The 16,876-nt window shown below is 40.3% G+C and overlaps 1 protein-coding gene across 1 annotated transcript; it reads right to left on the bottom strand.

Annotated features, from left to right (window-relative positions):
- Nucleotides 1-2,299: 2,299 nt before the first annotated feature.
- Nucleotides 2,300-16,590, bottom strand: LOC104958727 (collagen alpha-2(XI) chain-like; the record flags this gene model as incomplete). Its single annotated transcript, XM_010786499.1, has 33 exons — nt 2,300-5,018; nt 5,919-6,155; nt 6,363-6,431; nt 7,232-7,344; nt 7,447-7,732; nt 8,482-8,535; nt 8,657-8,692; nt 8,838-8,891; nt 9,009-9,170; nt 9,359-9,412; nt 9,538-9,645; nt 9,930-9,983; nt 10,723-10,776; nt 10,871-10,924; nt 11,090-11,143; nt 11,298-11,405; nt 11,526-11,579; nt 11,702-11,755; nt 11,965-12,018; nt 12,129-12,182; nt 12,325-12,432; nt 12,854-12,907; nt 13,024-13,077; nt 13,212-13,319; nt 13,452-13,559; nt 13,843-13,896; nt 14,035-14,232; nt 14,353-14,406; nt 14,725-14,778; nt 15,392-15,445; nt 15,551-15,595; nt 16,116-16,169; nt 16,546-16,590. Coding segments are annotated over 33 exons (2,850 nt in total), but the record flags the coding sequence as incomplete, so codon positions are not given.
- Between the last annotated feature and the right edge of the window lie 286 nt (nt 16,591-16,876).

Here is a 16,876-nt window from a genome sequence, read left to right as displayed (position 1 = left end):
CAGTGACACACATCTGATCTGTGGATAATCATTTATACGAAAATGGTTAAAGCAACCATCACTAAACGCCAGCAACACTGCATCTACTGCAGACAGTAGCAAAAGGTCAGATGCGGACATCACGTTACCCTCCGTTGTGGACACTAGCTTACTCCCGCCTGACTTGCCGGCCCCGGAGCAGCAGTCTTCGTCGCCCGAAACTACGCCGCCCCTCTGCGGCCCGCAGGTGCCAGGTATATCTAAACAACTACCCGCCTGTACAGTGGGGTAAGGCGGTCATTTTGCAGCTTGTGGTATAAAAATAGACAATGGCTAGAATATTAATGTGAAAATGGTACCATATTCTGACATGCCTTTAGAAATGTTGGGTCAAAAATAATGCATACAATAGCACAGATGCCTTCACCACGAATGGCTACAAAAATATCTCATATCCCAAGCTTATTATCAACGAGCTGATGTTGAGGCTGAAATGTTCTCCAGGTCACAAAGTCAACCTCACATGAGGATGTGATACCAGTTTTCAAGCACAGTAAATATTCTCTTCCAGCGTATATGATGGGACCAAGGTGATGATGTAGTAGGCTACATTGGTTTTAATTAATACTTTTTGCCTTTCGTATGTTTTGCCATTTTCAAACCATGAGTCATGGTTTAAATAATATTTGCCTTGATTTACAATATGTTAACCTTCATTATAGTCCTTGACAGCGGTCTGTACTGCTGTATTAACAACGTGTCGCATGTTAAGAATTTACAATCAGAATCGAGTATTTAACTAAGCCGTGTAATACAAGTTGTTAGTAGCCTTAAGGGCCTACACAGTTGTTATGCTATACCACATTGCCCTTCACTGGATGCATAATGAGCTGCACTAAACTACATTTTAGCATTTAAAATACCTAGCTATTCTTTTGCGGTTATTTTGGTGAAAGTAACTACAAAGTAACTAAAGTAGTGTAACTCATTACATTTCAGAGACAGTAATATTGTAATGTAACTTATTACTTTCAAAAGAGAGTATTAAGTAATATGTAATATATTACATTTTGGAAGTAACTTGCCCAACACTGTCCATAACATACGCCTGCCCATACCATAACCCCACCACCACCATGGGCCACTCGATTCACAACATTACCCTAACCCTAACCGTAACCCTAATCCTAACCCTAACCTTAACCCTAATCCTAACCCTCACACCAGATACTGACTGTTTTAGATCTTTGAGTTCATCTCATGAAAAATGGGAGCAAAAACAAAAGTGTTGCGTTTATATTTTTGTTCAGTGTAGTATAGCATTTTGGAAAAAAGAGAATATCAAAACAAACAAGTTTGTCTAATTAATGTTCTAGTATTTTGAAGAATAACGGAAACGATTTAAATGAAAGCCGTGGTAGAGTCTGTCAAATATATCAGAAAAACAGCATTGAATAGTACACCAAAAATATCAGAAAAAATCACCATAGTACCATATGCTGTAAATATCAGGAAAAAGTCATAGTATGGTGTGTCCAAAAAAAAGGACACAGAATAGTATGTTAAAAGTAAAAGAAACCTTTGTCCAAAAATGTAATGAAAAACAACATAAAGTGTGTCAAATGAATGTAATGTTGAAAATATCCTTAAAAACGTCTTACATTTATATTATGTATAGTATGTAAAAAATATCAGAAAAAAAAAATAGTATAGTATGTTGAAAATATTATAAAAAACGAGATGGTATAGTATGTGAAAAGAATATATCGGAAAATATCATAAAACAGCATAGTATAGTTTGTTGATATATGAAGAAAATTCAGTTACAGCATGTCAACAAGTCATAGAATAGAATACTATATACTGTACTGTGATGTTCTTATGGAACACTGGACATTTTTTACTTTTCTATACTAAAGAAATACTTTAAACTATGATATGAAGTATTTGCAGCACACAAACTATAATATACTTTACTATAGTCAACTCAACTATATTATAAATTATGGCATACCATATCATTTACCTCCCATCTGATTTTCACTTCTAACTTCTGATATTTCCATCAAATTGCCATATTTCTCTAACAGCAGTAGAATTTAAGATACATTTGGAAGGTGTCACAATGTACCCACAAGCTTTACACAAAGTGTCCTCTACAACCTGACACACTCCGCAGTGTTTTGTCCACTGAACAGAATATTATGTATTGTCTTGTAATTTCCCCCCGCTCTAAAGAACCTGAACAAATGCAAAAAGATCGACAACAACTAAAGATGACGGGGCGTTGGAAGAAAAACAAGAGTCAAGCAGCTCTTTTTAAAAGATGATATATTACAGAAACAAGACTTCTTTTAAAAATTACTTACACACATTATAAAATAATACTTTTTTCTCTTTTCAGCACCATATTTCTTATGTTGAAACATTTGTCTTCAACACAATAAAACAAATATTTGAGGTAATTCTCTCTGGAGAATCTCAAGGTCAGAATTGTTTCGTTTTTTAGGTTTAGGCCATCCCGCCCGGTTTCCCTGCTATAGTAAAAAAAAGACAAATAGAAAAAACAGAACTAGTATGATATCCCCCCATAGCCACATTATACTTATAAACAATACTCTTATGAATCACTTTTAATCCACTGGTGGCTAACAGAGCTGTCTCCACCCTCTCACAACCTTTCTCCTCCCCGCTGTGGTCTCAGATAGAAATGTCAAAGATCGGAAGAGTATTTTCAGCTCCTGAATGTAGAACTGTTCTTGTGTTGCAATTGAAAGCCCTGTTACGCAATAATCTGAGCCTGAAACCAATGAACCACCAGTCAAACAGTAGCAACGACAAGGACATGTGACAGAACTGAAGAGTCACCATTTAATCATTACAGAGGAAGCAAAATGTAACAGCACAGTACAGTCGTTGAAAACACTATAAAGGGATGTTACAATCAAATATGGCCACAGATTCTTTGGTTCTACAAAAGGAGTTTGGACAGGGCGTGAACAGAAGCACCATAACTCAGGCTGGCAGTGAGTCTAACATGTGAGGCACTACAGGAAATAAATACAATGAAATATACCACATTTGACTGGAATATTTGGTGGTCCGTGTATTTTTTATTTCAAAGCACCCCGTTTGTTTTTAAATAAATACAATAGAATATCACTATTTCTGTACAAATGGAATGTAATGCACATTTCCCCCAGTTAAAGCTTCATGGAAAGAGAATAAAGGAAATGAAGGACTCAAAGTGAATATTAAGACTTTTATGCTTTGGTATAAGTAACACCTTGCCACACAGTTTCTTTCAGTAAGGCATGCATTTTATTCACTGCTGTTTAAGAAAAAGAAGGCGGGACCTTTTCATCTCATATACGTATTTAAACCCTGACGATGTTCTGAGCTGTGATGAGAAATCAGATGGAAAACAATATTCAAAGGACCCAGAAAGTGACTCAGCAAATACTGGACTGGTGTGTGGTAGCGACCCTGGTAGCCTGATCCTGGATCTGAAGAAGAATCAGCTCTTTTTGAAAAGCACAAGTAAAATGCAATTACAATAGTGTCAAGTTCAGCACAGTTTACAAAATAATGGCTTTATTCACTGATCTAGGATCTTCTTCTTGCCTCACTGCATGCTTTATTAGAGGTGAACAATCCAACTAAGGTTTCTGCTGCTCTCAGGGCGGAAAGATTACATTATACTGGCCTGAATCACATTTGATTTTTAAAACTGCGAGGTGTTCATTAAAAGAATATTACAATAGACAAGTGGCAGCTTAAAATACACAAAAAAACAGCCAGCTGGTATCATTTGGTTAATTCTCTCCTTTTTTCTGGGTAGAAACTGGTGGCTTTGATTCTTTGGTTCTTTTCTGTGTAGTAAGATAAAAGCTAGGGAGATCATTGTGTTTTCATTGTGAGCAACATGATTGACAAGTCACTGGATTTCACAATAAGACAACCAGATGAGTTAGACCTTACGAAGAAAGATTGATCTGAGCCGCTGATGAACTTTTGCGACCACTGGCTGTGATTTAACAGACACAGTTAGGTTTCTACTCTTTTCATTGGTTTGGAATTCGGTTCATGAGTCAAAAGGCTAATGGCAAGTGATGAAAAGTTGATTCAAAACTTTAAATCAGGAGTAACTTTCTATACGAATGACTAAAGGATCAAAGGCCAAAGCAGTGAACCAAAACCACGATGCTGAAACAGCGTAGATGCAGACAGCTACATAGGAGCGTCTTGCACCTATTGTTAAAGGAGTGACTGTCAAACACATTGCTCACAGTGGGAACGCGGAATCAAAGACATTTAAATAATGTCCAAGAGTGACCCTTTTTCGGGAAGAGGAGGGGGGAGGTAGAGCAGGTGAGATGAGTGGAAAAAAAGAGAGACGGCTGGGAAGAGAGAAAAGTGAGAGGGGGTCGGAGACGGGGGGCTTCAGGCCTCAGGCTACCGGCTTGCCCTCTGTCTCAGGCCGGCCCCTGTGGCTGCTGGTAAAGAAAACACTGTTTTATTCCGAAGAACTCTCCTGGTTTTTTCTTCCTTTCTCGCGGTCGTGCGCCCAAACGATGGTCTCCTCTCCGCGAGTTTCTTTCTTCTTCTCTCCTCTTTCCTTTTTTTTCTCCGTCCATTATTTGTCGGGAGGATGTTGCTTTCCCCTGGCACGTACGTGAGTGTGAGGGCGTGTTTGTCTCACAACAGCATCCGCGTGTGTAAGTGTGTGTGTCTGTGGGTTTGTGTGTGTGTTTCATATCATTTACAAGTTAATTTACAAATTACTGGGCATGTATGTTTCTTATATATAAGTGTGTCTCTAAGTGCATGTGTGTGTGCGTGAGTATTTGTGTTGTTCTTTGCATGATGTGTGTGTGTGTATGTGTGTGTTTTTAGCCTTGGAAACAGACAGGTCCCACTTCAAAGCCAAACTGCTGGTTGCTCTCCCCAAAGTCTGACACCTTGATATCCAGCAGAGGGAGATGCTCCACCTGGGGCGTGTTGATCTCCAGGACTGTCCTGTCGAAGCCCTTACGATACTGCAGGGACAGAAGGAACACACCGGTCAGAAACTGGTATCAAAGTATTCAAAGTATTAAACGCTGTATAATTGTCATTTTTCTCCTCTGTGTATCGTGACTTTGAATTAAACAACTTGGAAAGAGAGTTAAACATAATAACTGATGCACTTTAGATCTGGGTTGTCGATGCTTGAAAATCACTACAGATTATCCTTTATTATTGATTACAAATAAATGAAAACATATCTTGTGTGATTTCAAGAAAAATATATCCAACAGGCAGTAGATCAAAAAAGGCAACTCTCAAGAGTCTTAAGTTAAGCTAAATGCATACTTCAAGTGCACTTTATTGTGATGCCAAAGTGAAGGAAGTCAACTTATTCATTCTCAAATGTTAATAACCAAATACGTTGAATGGTGGTAGAGGAAGGTAAGGGGCCCTATTAACATTCAAGGTCTAGTTTCATTATGTTCTAAATGTGATCATGTGTTATCTTTTGAAACATGATGTTTAGGAGGGACGTAACACAGGAGGGATTAATCTACAGTGCAAACCAAGTGTTGTTTGGTTTAAGAGGGCCTTTGGAGGTTAGGAGATGAAAGAGGGAGACAGAGGGGTGGACATTGCCTGAAATATTGGTCCAGCTCGGGATTCGACCAGCTTACTAGGCAGCGGTGACTGCATTACAAATCAATTGTATATAAATGGGAGAGCCAGTTTAATTGATAGGAAAGCAAGAATGGCAGACTGTTCAGAAATGGGTTATTGTTGTTGTTGTTGTTGTTGTTGTTGTTGCTGTTGCTGTTGTTGTATAGTGCAGCATGGAATATTTCATGTTTTAAAGATATTCTACATTGTAAACCAACAATAATTCATATGTGTTAAACAGGACAGCATCAGTTTTCCGTGTCACTCACAGAGCAGCCATCGACCAGGGCCTTGATGTAGGGGCTGGTCTCGTAGCTCAGCTTCTCGTCGTTGGCCCCCTGGAGGTGCAGCGCCCGGTTGTGGTTGTTGTTGGCGCTGCGGTCGGCCCAGGCCACTGAGTGGTGGCAGTGGTAGGTGAGGTTCTGGTGGGCCTGAACGCTCAGGAGACGCAGGAAGCCAAGCTGGACCACGCCCACCGGCTCACCAGCAGAGTCCACGTAGGAGAACTGGGAGGGGGGGGCAGGGTGAAGAGGAGGGGAGGTATTCGATTGGCGTTTGAGGAGGGGAAAACAGATAATAGGATGGGATAAGAAGTCAGAAAGAGAAGACAGATTGTGAGAACCAATCCACGGTAATAAAGTTAAGAATTCTTTTTTTTGTTACTATATACACAAGGTTTACTATCTGTCTTAATGTGACAGAGGGTTACTAACCTTACTACCAGTGGTGAACTGACTGTACCAGGATCCTGGAGTCTCATTGTCCCAGGAGCTCATCTTCACCTACCGCAAGAAATGTAAACATTGTCAATACAAGTAAATACAGCTTATGTGGAAAATTAAGAACAGTCAAGAACATGAGTCTCTAGAACAGGGGTGTCCAAACTTTTTTCACCAAGGGCCACATACAGAAAAATATGCGAAGGGCTGGGCCGCTCGCTAGAGGTGAGTTACAGTATATTGCCTCATAAGTTCAATTATAAGTTAGCAAAATCAATCAAATGTAGGTAAATTATGCTTGATACTTGAAAATGCCTTAAGAAACAAACAGCCTACATCAAAGCTCTCCATAGGGTCTAATTGATTCTGTTACAAACAGTGTTGCATCTCATCCCTAAAAACAAAAGCCTCAGACTGCTTATAATAAGGAGGAATAGGAAGGGTGTATTTCAAGCTTGCTTGGGCTTTTTTCTTATCAACTTAAATTTGTTAGAAAATGTTTCCAACTTTAATTGACTGCATTTATTTTGAAAAGTGGGCTTATTAACACATTAATTCTACTACTATATGTTTTAAATATATATTTAAGAAGTACAATATAAGACAAGCACACGTTTCAGGTGTGGGCCATATTCCATTATACTTATAATGATATATAATATTATAATTTGCTGAGGGCTGATTCAAAATGGCCCGCGGGCTGCATTTGGCCCCCGGGCCATAGTTTGGACACCCCTGCTCTGGAAAGAGGGGGGTCTGATACAACATACTGTACTCTTAACAATGTTTAGTTTAATGGTTTTATAACTTGCTTAGTGTTTACATTTCACAGTATTTTTAGCAGACTGATTTGCTGGACTGACCGAGTTGATGCTCGTGCTCGGGTACAGGCACGTCTCTGCTCCGCTGGTGAAATTGCAGAAGACCTTGAGGGAGTCTCTGGAACAGCCCTGGTTAGGGTCAATCCAGTACTCTCCTGAAGGGGGCAGCAGAGAGACAAGGTCAAAACATCTGTTAAATCTCTCAAGACTCCAGTTAAGTTAAGAACTATCTCTACTGTGTGGGACAATCCCCTTACCGTCTTTGAGGTCTGGCTGGCTGAGGTGCAGGTCTTGGCAGGTGCGGGCGGGGCTGTCCTGGGTGCCCAGAGGGAAACGCATGGTCTCGATCTCCTGTCGCAGTGAGTTGAGAGAGCCGAAGATCTCCTCCATGCCTTCGCTGCCCATCAGGAACTCAGAGCCAGTGGCGTCAGAAGCAGGCATTTCTGAGTCGGTTTCAGAGAGCAGCTGGCTGGCGTCGATGGAGCGCTTGGACTTGGGACTCCTCTGGATGGGCAGGGGCTGAATGACCTCTCCTGGTGGGCCCTGTGTGTGAACATCGTAATCAATTAGCTGGCAATCAACATTGAGGTGCAAAGTATGATGGAAACTTCTGAACAATGGAGAGGAAACTCAGAGAGACACGGGGAGCTTGATGGCAAACACTGATGGTTTATGGAGTTAACGGCCGGACCTGATAAGACTGTGCTCAGCCACGAGGTGACACAGCGGCTGCCAAACCAATTCTGAAGATCTCTACCCCAGACCCATGTATTTAGCTGGTTCTGAGAGAATACCCCCCCCCCACACACAATACCCCCCCACCCTCACAAACAATAACACAGACTATAACACCCCTTGTTGTGAAATACCAACTAATTATATGCAATATTTGCAATATATATGTATGCCGTTAATAGCTGTGCAATATATACCTGGCTGCTAATACTCAGAACTGTTACAGGATGTGTATTTTGTAAATTGTATAACTTTTTTTATTATAATTTTTTAATAGCTTGCTTCTTAGGTACACATTAAGCTGTCTTTGGCTCTTTTCTGCTGTAAACAATGTAAATGTCCCCTCTGTGGGACTAATAAAGGTATTCTGATTCTGATTCTGAATAATCAACATTGTGCATAACAAGATCAAACAGGAACAATAAAACCTCTATCAGCTGACGCCAACAGGCAGGAACAGGAAGATAAAACACTGATAAACTGGGTCAAAGTTATGGGTCTACGAAAAACATTTCCCCAACACAAAGTAGTGATTTACATTAAAGTGAAGTACTTACAGGGGCTCCGGCAGGTCCTTGTACACCCTTTTCTCCCTTTGCACCAGATCCTCCCTAAACACAGCAGAGAGGGGAAAGATTCAAGAAGCATTATTGCAACAGGTCCCAGTTCATTCACTTTTTGTAGAACATTTCCTTCATTTTTTAGGTACAAACATCCTTAAAGTATACTCACAGAAGAACCCTTGGCGCCTTTGACACCTTGAGGACCCTGGAAAAGATATGAGGCATTATTTTAATGATGGTGACCATTGTTGAGTGTTTTTCTGCTGTCATTTATTAGAGCACTTAAGAACATATTGGAAATAAGAAACAGGAAATGAGATGTTCATGGGACATAAAGTGCAGTCACTCACAGGCAGACCAGGAGGACCAGCAGGGCCGAAGGGTCCGGACGCTCCAGCCATTCCCTGTAATAAAACACAAGACATGTCTAACATTAGATAAAGAACAACTAAATACAATTGAAGGTCAATAATGCTGGTTGATTTGGCCCTCTATAAGAAAGATAAAGAGGTCAAACTTACATTTTCTCCTTTAGATCCCAGAGATCCATGAGGCCCAGGAAGACCTCTGTCTCCTTTCTCTCCCTGCTCTCCTGAGGGTCCAATGAGACCAATAAGACCTGGGTGTCCCTTCTCTCCCTTGCCACCGGGGTCTCCACGAAGGCCAGGCAAACCGGGAGGTCCCTGCAGGAATAGAAGAAGAGAAGGAAGAGTTCAGGAGATTAGAAACAGTTGATGATGAGAGAGGGTGAGGGAGATGGAAGACAGGAAGAGGGAAGTGGCAGTATTGGATGAGAAGGGCACTGAATGTACTCTATGTCCAAGTGCAGAGTAGAAGTAAACACACAAATAAAAAGGCATTTGGATCTTACAAGAGGTCCAGCTGGTCCTTTCTGTCCAGCAAGTCCTGGAGTTCCTTGCTCACCCTGAAACACAGTTAGAAACAATTTAGGAAGGTGGTGGACATCCAACAGATATGAAATATACTTGCTACTAATGAAAATGGCTTTATCTACAGTGTCCACAACATGAAATCCAACTCTTTACTGACCACTGATCCGGGGAGTCCTCTGAGACCTTCTGTTCCTGGTTTTCCTGGTTGACCCTGAGGGCCGACGGGGCCAGTTTTTCCTGGGGCCCCGATAGCACCTGAGTCTCCCTGTGAACGATAATGACAACAAAGATGGTTATACGTCTTTTAAAAAGTTGTTGCATGCATTACCTTAAACTCTGGTGGTATAGATATATCACAGAGAAAAATACATATATTCTCAGGCAAAAGGCAGAGTATGTGATTTAACCTGGGATCAATGATGGAAATGATCGTTACCGGGAAGTGTGACAGCGATCTAAGGCCAATTTGGTACATTGACAGTATATTTGTATTGATTAGCATGAGTTAGAGTGGGAGCTTAATAATGGAGATAAAGGCTCTGGACTCACCTTAGTTCCCTTCTCGCCGTGACGTCCCTCTGGTCCTCTTGTTCCAGCAAGACCCTGGAAAAAGATGAATACAAATGAGTGCATTAACAAACACAAAATGACGACTATATTCTGTAATCAAATTGAATTACTTGTCTGTCAAATATAGCCTTTCAACAAACCGATATAGACTACTGAAACTCTACCAAGTACTATAAGCCTGTCTTGATAGTCATGTTATCTTCTTATTGTAAATGATATATTACATCAATAATATATATACAAAGCTGGCTTCCTTATTGCCTGTTGTGTTTACATGTGTGTTTCTTTGCATGTTGACGTCACAACATTTTAGGTAACATGATGCCAGAATAAACAGCAGGGTTTTGGCTACTATTATCAGACCTGGGCAATGTGGAGAAGAGGCCATTTTGTAAACAGAGCCAGAGAGTCCATTTTATAAATAGTTTTTGGTTGTATTTCGTTTTTATTTATTTAGAATATATATATATTTTCACATTTCAACACCAATATGAATATTCTTAAGAATAAAAGATAATTTCTCTTTGAATTTATGTTCTTGCATTATTATGATAGAATTTTTACGAGATCCTACATTTATTTAAAAAATGACAATAATATCTTGTATCGCAGTTATTTGTCTCTCAATTCTCAAAGCATACGACATAGGCTAACTCTACATCACAATACAACAGCAGAATGGATGCATGATTGAATTCATGACAGCCAGTGTGCGCTTTTAAAAACGTTGTGTAAGGAACAGGTGCACGTTAAATGAGGTTGGTGACCTTACCCTCTTTCCCAGGGGGCCGGGGGGTCCGTTCTCACCAGAAGGTCCAGGGGAGCCCTGCGTTGGGAGGCAAAGGCAGCAGATTGAGGACCCTGAGACACTTTCATTACACTTAACTGACATATCTGCATTGTTGCATTTTTTGACTTACAGATTCTCCTTGTTCACCATCTTCTCCTCTCTCTCCCTTGGCACCATCTTGACCCTGAAGTAAAGCATATCAGGGTTAGTCATTTTTCCCTTGTGTTAAGTTAAAAAGACAACAAGTGTGTGGAACAAGCGGAATTGTTGGAGGCGTGCAGTCACATCATAACATAGCTTTGAAAACAAAAATAACAGAATGCTGTATTCCTCAAAACAGGGTACTTACTCTGGGTCCAAGCTCACCAGGGGGACCATGATCACCAGGGAAACCAACAGGACCCTGACATTAGAGACAAAACAAAACTCTACTTAAACAATGGAGTTCAAAATCAGATTTTATGACCATACGATTAGGAGTAAGAAGAATCGTTTAAGTCTCTGTGTCAGCAATCATTGTGTGTATGGTTGTGTTTGTTTCATGGTAGGTGTCTTACGGGGTTTCCTTTGGGCCCGTCATCTCCGGCTCGTCCTCGTCCTCCGGCAGGTCCAGCTGTTCCAGGTTGTCCGGACTCTCCCTTTTCTCCACGCTCTCCACGTGGACCCTGCCGACAGGAGCACAGATCTCATGTTAACTCATTGATAAACAAATTCTAGTCAGTAAATCCACAGTCTCTCGATATCGTGATCCAGCAGGTGTTAGGGTCAGACACTCAACCGCTCACCTTCTTTCCGGGCTCTCCTCCAATTCCAGGTGGTCCACCCTCACCAGCCTCTCCCTATGCAGCAAACAGTATTTTATTTTAGGTGTTAGGACAAATTAAAATGATTTCAGAGTGCTATATATTTGGAAACGATCAAACTCATGCAGAAATAATGCTTCGAAGTAAGTTAAATGTACCTTCTCTCCAAGAGGTCCAGGATTACCCAAACCACCAGGAGGACCTTGAGGACCCTAAAAAACAAAAACATTTCATTTGAACAATCATCTTCAGAAAAAAGCGACTTCACTTTTGTATTTACCTACCTAAAAATGACTAGTAAATAACCAGTTCACCCTACTTAAACTGGTTTCTAAGTGTTGTCCAAAAATCATACCCGAGAATGTTGCTGTTTTTGTAGATTCAATAAGTCTTTTTGTAAATAAGAGCTGATCACACTTACGTCAGCACCGCTGGGTCCAGCAGGGCCACGGGGTCCTGGAGGGCCTGGAGGACCCTGGAAACATAAGGAGGCTCACGCTTTTATCAACATTTATGATTGTATTTTTATGGAATGAATTACTGAAGCAGTCATTATGATTGATGTTATGTATTTCTGAAACTCACCAGAGGTCCAACATCTCCCGTCTCTCCCTTCTCACCTGGTGGTCCTGGCAAGCCCTGCAGGACAGAGGTGACAAACAAAGAATAAGTTTAGCTTAGCAACTTAGCAGAAAGGTTTAGAAAAAAAGATTATCAAAATAAAGTCTTTAATAAAGATTTAATAACAATTTGGATGAAGTGATTGTGTCTTTTATGATACCTGAAGTCCGATGGGACCTGGGGCCCCTGGGAATCCTCTGGTTCCTTCGTCTCCTTTAGCTCCAAACGGCCCCTGCTGGCCTCTTGCTCCGAGCTCGCCATCAGCACCCTGAACCACAGGAGAAGAACACAGATGTAAAGCTTGATCAAATAAGAGATAACAATACATTAGCAGAAAACTTCATCTCTACATTGAAAACTTGACTTGAAGACTCGCGATAAAATGTTCAGTAATGATCGGCATAGTGTTTATAGTTTTCCTTATTTAGCTAAATATTCATATTTTACATTAAAAGCTGCAACACAATAGTGGTTGTCTTGGGAAAATTCTCCCCTGCTTATGTATATCATAACCTCAATGTTTGTAATGAATAGAAGAACTTTGAGTTTGACAACCTCCGTTTCTTAACAGTAAACTAAACTGGCACCAAATGCAGTATAATACATGTGTATACAATGAGGAACAAGTACAACCAACTGGCACGGCAAACTGTCTGTTTTGTCTTCAAAGAATGACATGTTGTACTCACAGCAGGACCAGGCTGACCGACAGGACCCATTGGCCCGGGTGGACCAGGAGGACCCTACCAACAAACAAACATACAAACAATGAGCAAAACTACAAAACAGCAGTGATTCAAACAAATGATTTCCAACCAGAAATAAATCTTAGGGCTTGCTGGAGGTCAGTGTCACTCACATGCTCTCCTTTGCCCCCCTTGCCGCCCTTCTGTCCATGCTCTCCAACCTCTCCCTGCATTAACAAAGACACATCACGTTACAGCGGAGACATGTTTGAGACAAAGCTCCCTGTTAAGTTCATAGTAGAATAATACGGTAACAATGGTGATTTTTAAAAGGACGTTTTGGAGTCTTAGAGCTACTGGCCTTGTCTCCGTCCTCTCCAGATACTCCAGGTGATCCAGCAGGGCCGGGCAGACCCACGGGACCCTGGACTCCATCACGACCGGCCGGGCCAATAGGGCCTTTCTCACCCTGAACAGGAGGAATAGAACAAAGAGGACAAGCAATTGTTGGCTATTTGTCTTTGACTGGATGGACAATGTCTTTGGAATCTTATTCTGCATTTTTTGTTAAATGCACAACTGAATATTTCCAGAAACTCACAGTAACTCCCTTCTCTCCAGAGTTTCCAGGAGGCCCCTGGGGACCTGGTCTGCCAGGAGGTCCAACAGGTCCAGAAGTGCCAGCTAGTCCCCTCTCACCAGGAGACCCCTAGGCAGGAACAATATCATAAAGACAAGTTAATACTTCATTCTTTAGATGGATGGACTGAGTATTTTATTATTATTACATGGTATAACCACAACCCATATTGAAATATTAGACAACCCACAATAAAGGGGACAAGAAACTCACACAAATAAATATTTCCTATCTCAAAATAACCTACAAATATTTGTTGTTAGTATTTTAACGGAGTGGACCAACTATATCACTGTTTTCTTTTTATTCCGCAAATTGGGGTTAGGGTGTGTTAGAATGATTTTGAACGTACAGCAGGTCCAGGGGGTCCGGCAGGTCCTTCGCTTCCCTTCAGTCCTCCACCTCCCTGGAAAGAAACAGAAGAAAGGATTTAGCAGTAATCTTTCACCTCAACAATGCAAGGGATTTTTATCTAAAAGGTACATTTACTGCAAAAATAATGATAATAATAAGCATGATGAGTATTTCCCGTGGTCATACTCACAGGGGTTCCAGGCAGTCCTCTCTCTCCGGGGAAACCTCTCAGTCCTGCGGGACCGTCTTTACCGAGGCCTCCGGTGGGTCCAGGGTCTCCCTTGGTGCCCTCTTTGCCCGAGGGACCAGAAAGTCCCTGCTCTCCAGGTGGACCTGGGGGTCCAGAGTGGCCGCGCTCGCCCAGGGAGCCGGTCTCTCCTGATGGACCCTGGTAGGATGCAGATAGGAAACAAGATGTTGTGAGGAAAAAGAAAAGAGAAGAAAACCAAGGAAAATAAAAGTTGTATAAATGATAGGAACATTCTGCATCAAGAATGGGAAAACTCACCTGAGGTCCAACGACTCCAGGAGGCCCAGGTGGACCCACTTTACCTTGGAAACCCTTAGGGAGAGAAGATCAGTTAACAAAAAAAACTACTTATTTGACAAATTATTCATACTTTTTCCCACAGCATCAGAAGCTAAAGGTAAATAGCATTTCTGAGTGACTGCATCCGTGATTAAAAATGAGAATGGGTGCTTACTGCTTTTACATTTATTACCCTAACCCAACATATTTCAGTCTGTTTGACCTTCTTTAGGTATATTTTGGAATTGCTGCATCCTCAAAGAAAGCCATGACTGGAAACAGGGAAGAATCTTAATTGCATCTGCTTAAACAGCTGATCTATCTTTAAGAGTAGTAAAAAATACAACTTACAACTTCTCCTCTCTGCCCAGGGTGTCCAGGCAGCCCGTCCTTTCCTGGGGGTCCCTGTGAGGAAACACCAATCAACCATCAACATTCATTTAATCCAACATACAAGAGCTTTTACTACAAGAAAAAGAGGCAACATGAACCTGTTATATTTTATTCTTCTTTGAATTGTTTGTATTGTGTGTATGTTGAAATGTGTCTGTTTGTTTGTGTATATATGTATGTATATATATACACAGTGTGTATGCATACATATACATATATATAAATGTATATATATTTTTTTTTTTATTATCGCAAAGCTATGTGTTACACTGATTATTAACCGGGAAGGGGAAGTTAGTATTGTTTCTATTTGTGAATTGTCTATGCGTTTTTGTGAATCACTTTGTGTTACAAATTGCGTGTATGAAAAGATGCTATATAAATAAAGCTTGATTTGATTTGATAAACACAACACTATGTTGTAACACTGTACTACAATTCTCTAACGAGTGGCCAAGCATCTCTAATATATAGTATCCTACATGCTCCCTGTTACTGTCCTTTTGTTCAGTTTTTAAGAGTATTTTCTGAATTGTAAGGTGTCCTCGAGTGCTTTGAAAGGCGCATCTAAATAATGTATTATTACTATTATCTACCATACATTTTAAATTAAACATATTCTTACAGGAGGTCCCTTTGGTCCAGGGAAACCATTGGCTCCCTGAGGTCCAGGCAATCCCTGTTGAGATGATAAGATAGGATATGATCAGAACATTTAGCAATTCTCAATATATGTTACAAAAATCTTTAAAATGTCTTTGTGTGATGAAGTTTAGGAACTCACCCTCTCTCCAGAACCACCAGGAGGGCCATCACTTCCTGATGTTCCCTAACAAGAAACAAAACAACAACACAGTTAATAAGATATAATATTTTGGATAACAAACTGCAATTTTTTCATATCTTTTGCTAACTAAGACAAAAAATGGAAAGATGGCTTTAAGCAAAACAAAACTTGCAATCATGACTAATAATTATACCTCTGCCACTTATATCTCTTCTACTACGTCTGAAATAAATGTATATATTTATTTCATTATTTTGTACCACATTGTATTGTGTTGTGTTATACTGAAGTACTTCATTGATGACCTTATCCAGACACTAAATTGTAATAACCTACCCAAAGATTACAGAATAGCTCATTGGCTAACAATGGCACATTTACCATGAGGTTTGAATGTTGGACTGTTCCAGGCAGATAAGTGAATAATAATAGAGACAATGGTCCATAACAAGACATGATCATCAACAATAATCTTTATCAAAGTCATGAAAATGACACCCACAATGCACCTGTAGACACAGTTTCATTCTGAAATCTGGAGAAATTCACAGCGTAGACAAACCTTTGCTCCTCCTTTCCCAGTGGCGCCCCTCGGTCCTCTCTGCCCTCTGGGGCCCTGAACGCACACAAAGAGAATAAAATGAGTTAGAATCAATATGGAAATTATGCTATCCCAGATAACCTTGATGTTAAATAATCAAATCATATTAAATCAGTGCTTAAAGAATAAATGAATACTCTCACTCCATGAAATTACTGGTGGCTCTGGTTACAGGTGCAACAAAGCAAAGAAAAAAACAACTTGTTTCAGCTTCCAACTAGAGAGGGCAGTGTGTTTCAACCCAGTGCTAAGTTATTCTTAAATACTACAAACAGACAAAAACACTTTTTGTCCATCTTTGCTCAACATCTTGAGTTGAAGACAGATTAAACAGACATTTGTCCTTTTGCAATAAAACCTAACATTTAGATGAATAAAAGTAAAATGGTACCGTTGGTCCTCTTTGTCCTCTTGGCCCTGATTTGCCAGCAAGACCCTGAAGAAAAACAGAAAACAAATACAGACTAAGTCGAGCACAAATTATCTATACAATACTTTATTGTACTATACAACATCTATATCTACAGGGGTAATAGGTCTAGCGTATCATTAATTCATTTAATTGAGTATTTCTTTGTTATGCCGAACATTCTGCCCATTCCACATTTTAATTAAAACCCCACCATTTTAAATACATCTCATTGCATAAACAATGCTTTAGAAGTGGTACAAGGAATTATTAAATATTTACAGATTTCACTAAAGAGCTTTTTTTTCTTCTT

This window comes from Notothenia coriiceps, unplaced genomic scaffold (genome assembly GCF_000735185.1).
Source record: "Notothenia coriiceps isolate Sejong01 unplaced genomic scaffold, NC01 NC01_scaffold00029242, whole genome shotgun sequence".
Classification (NCBI taxonomy): domain Eukaryota; kingdom Metazoa; phylum Chordata; class Actinopteri; order Perciformes; family Nototheniidae; genus Notothenia; species Notothenia coriiceps.
This window is presented reverse-complemented; position numbering and strand designations above follow the sequence as displayed.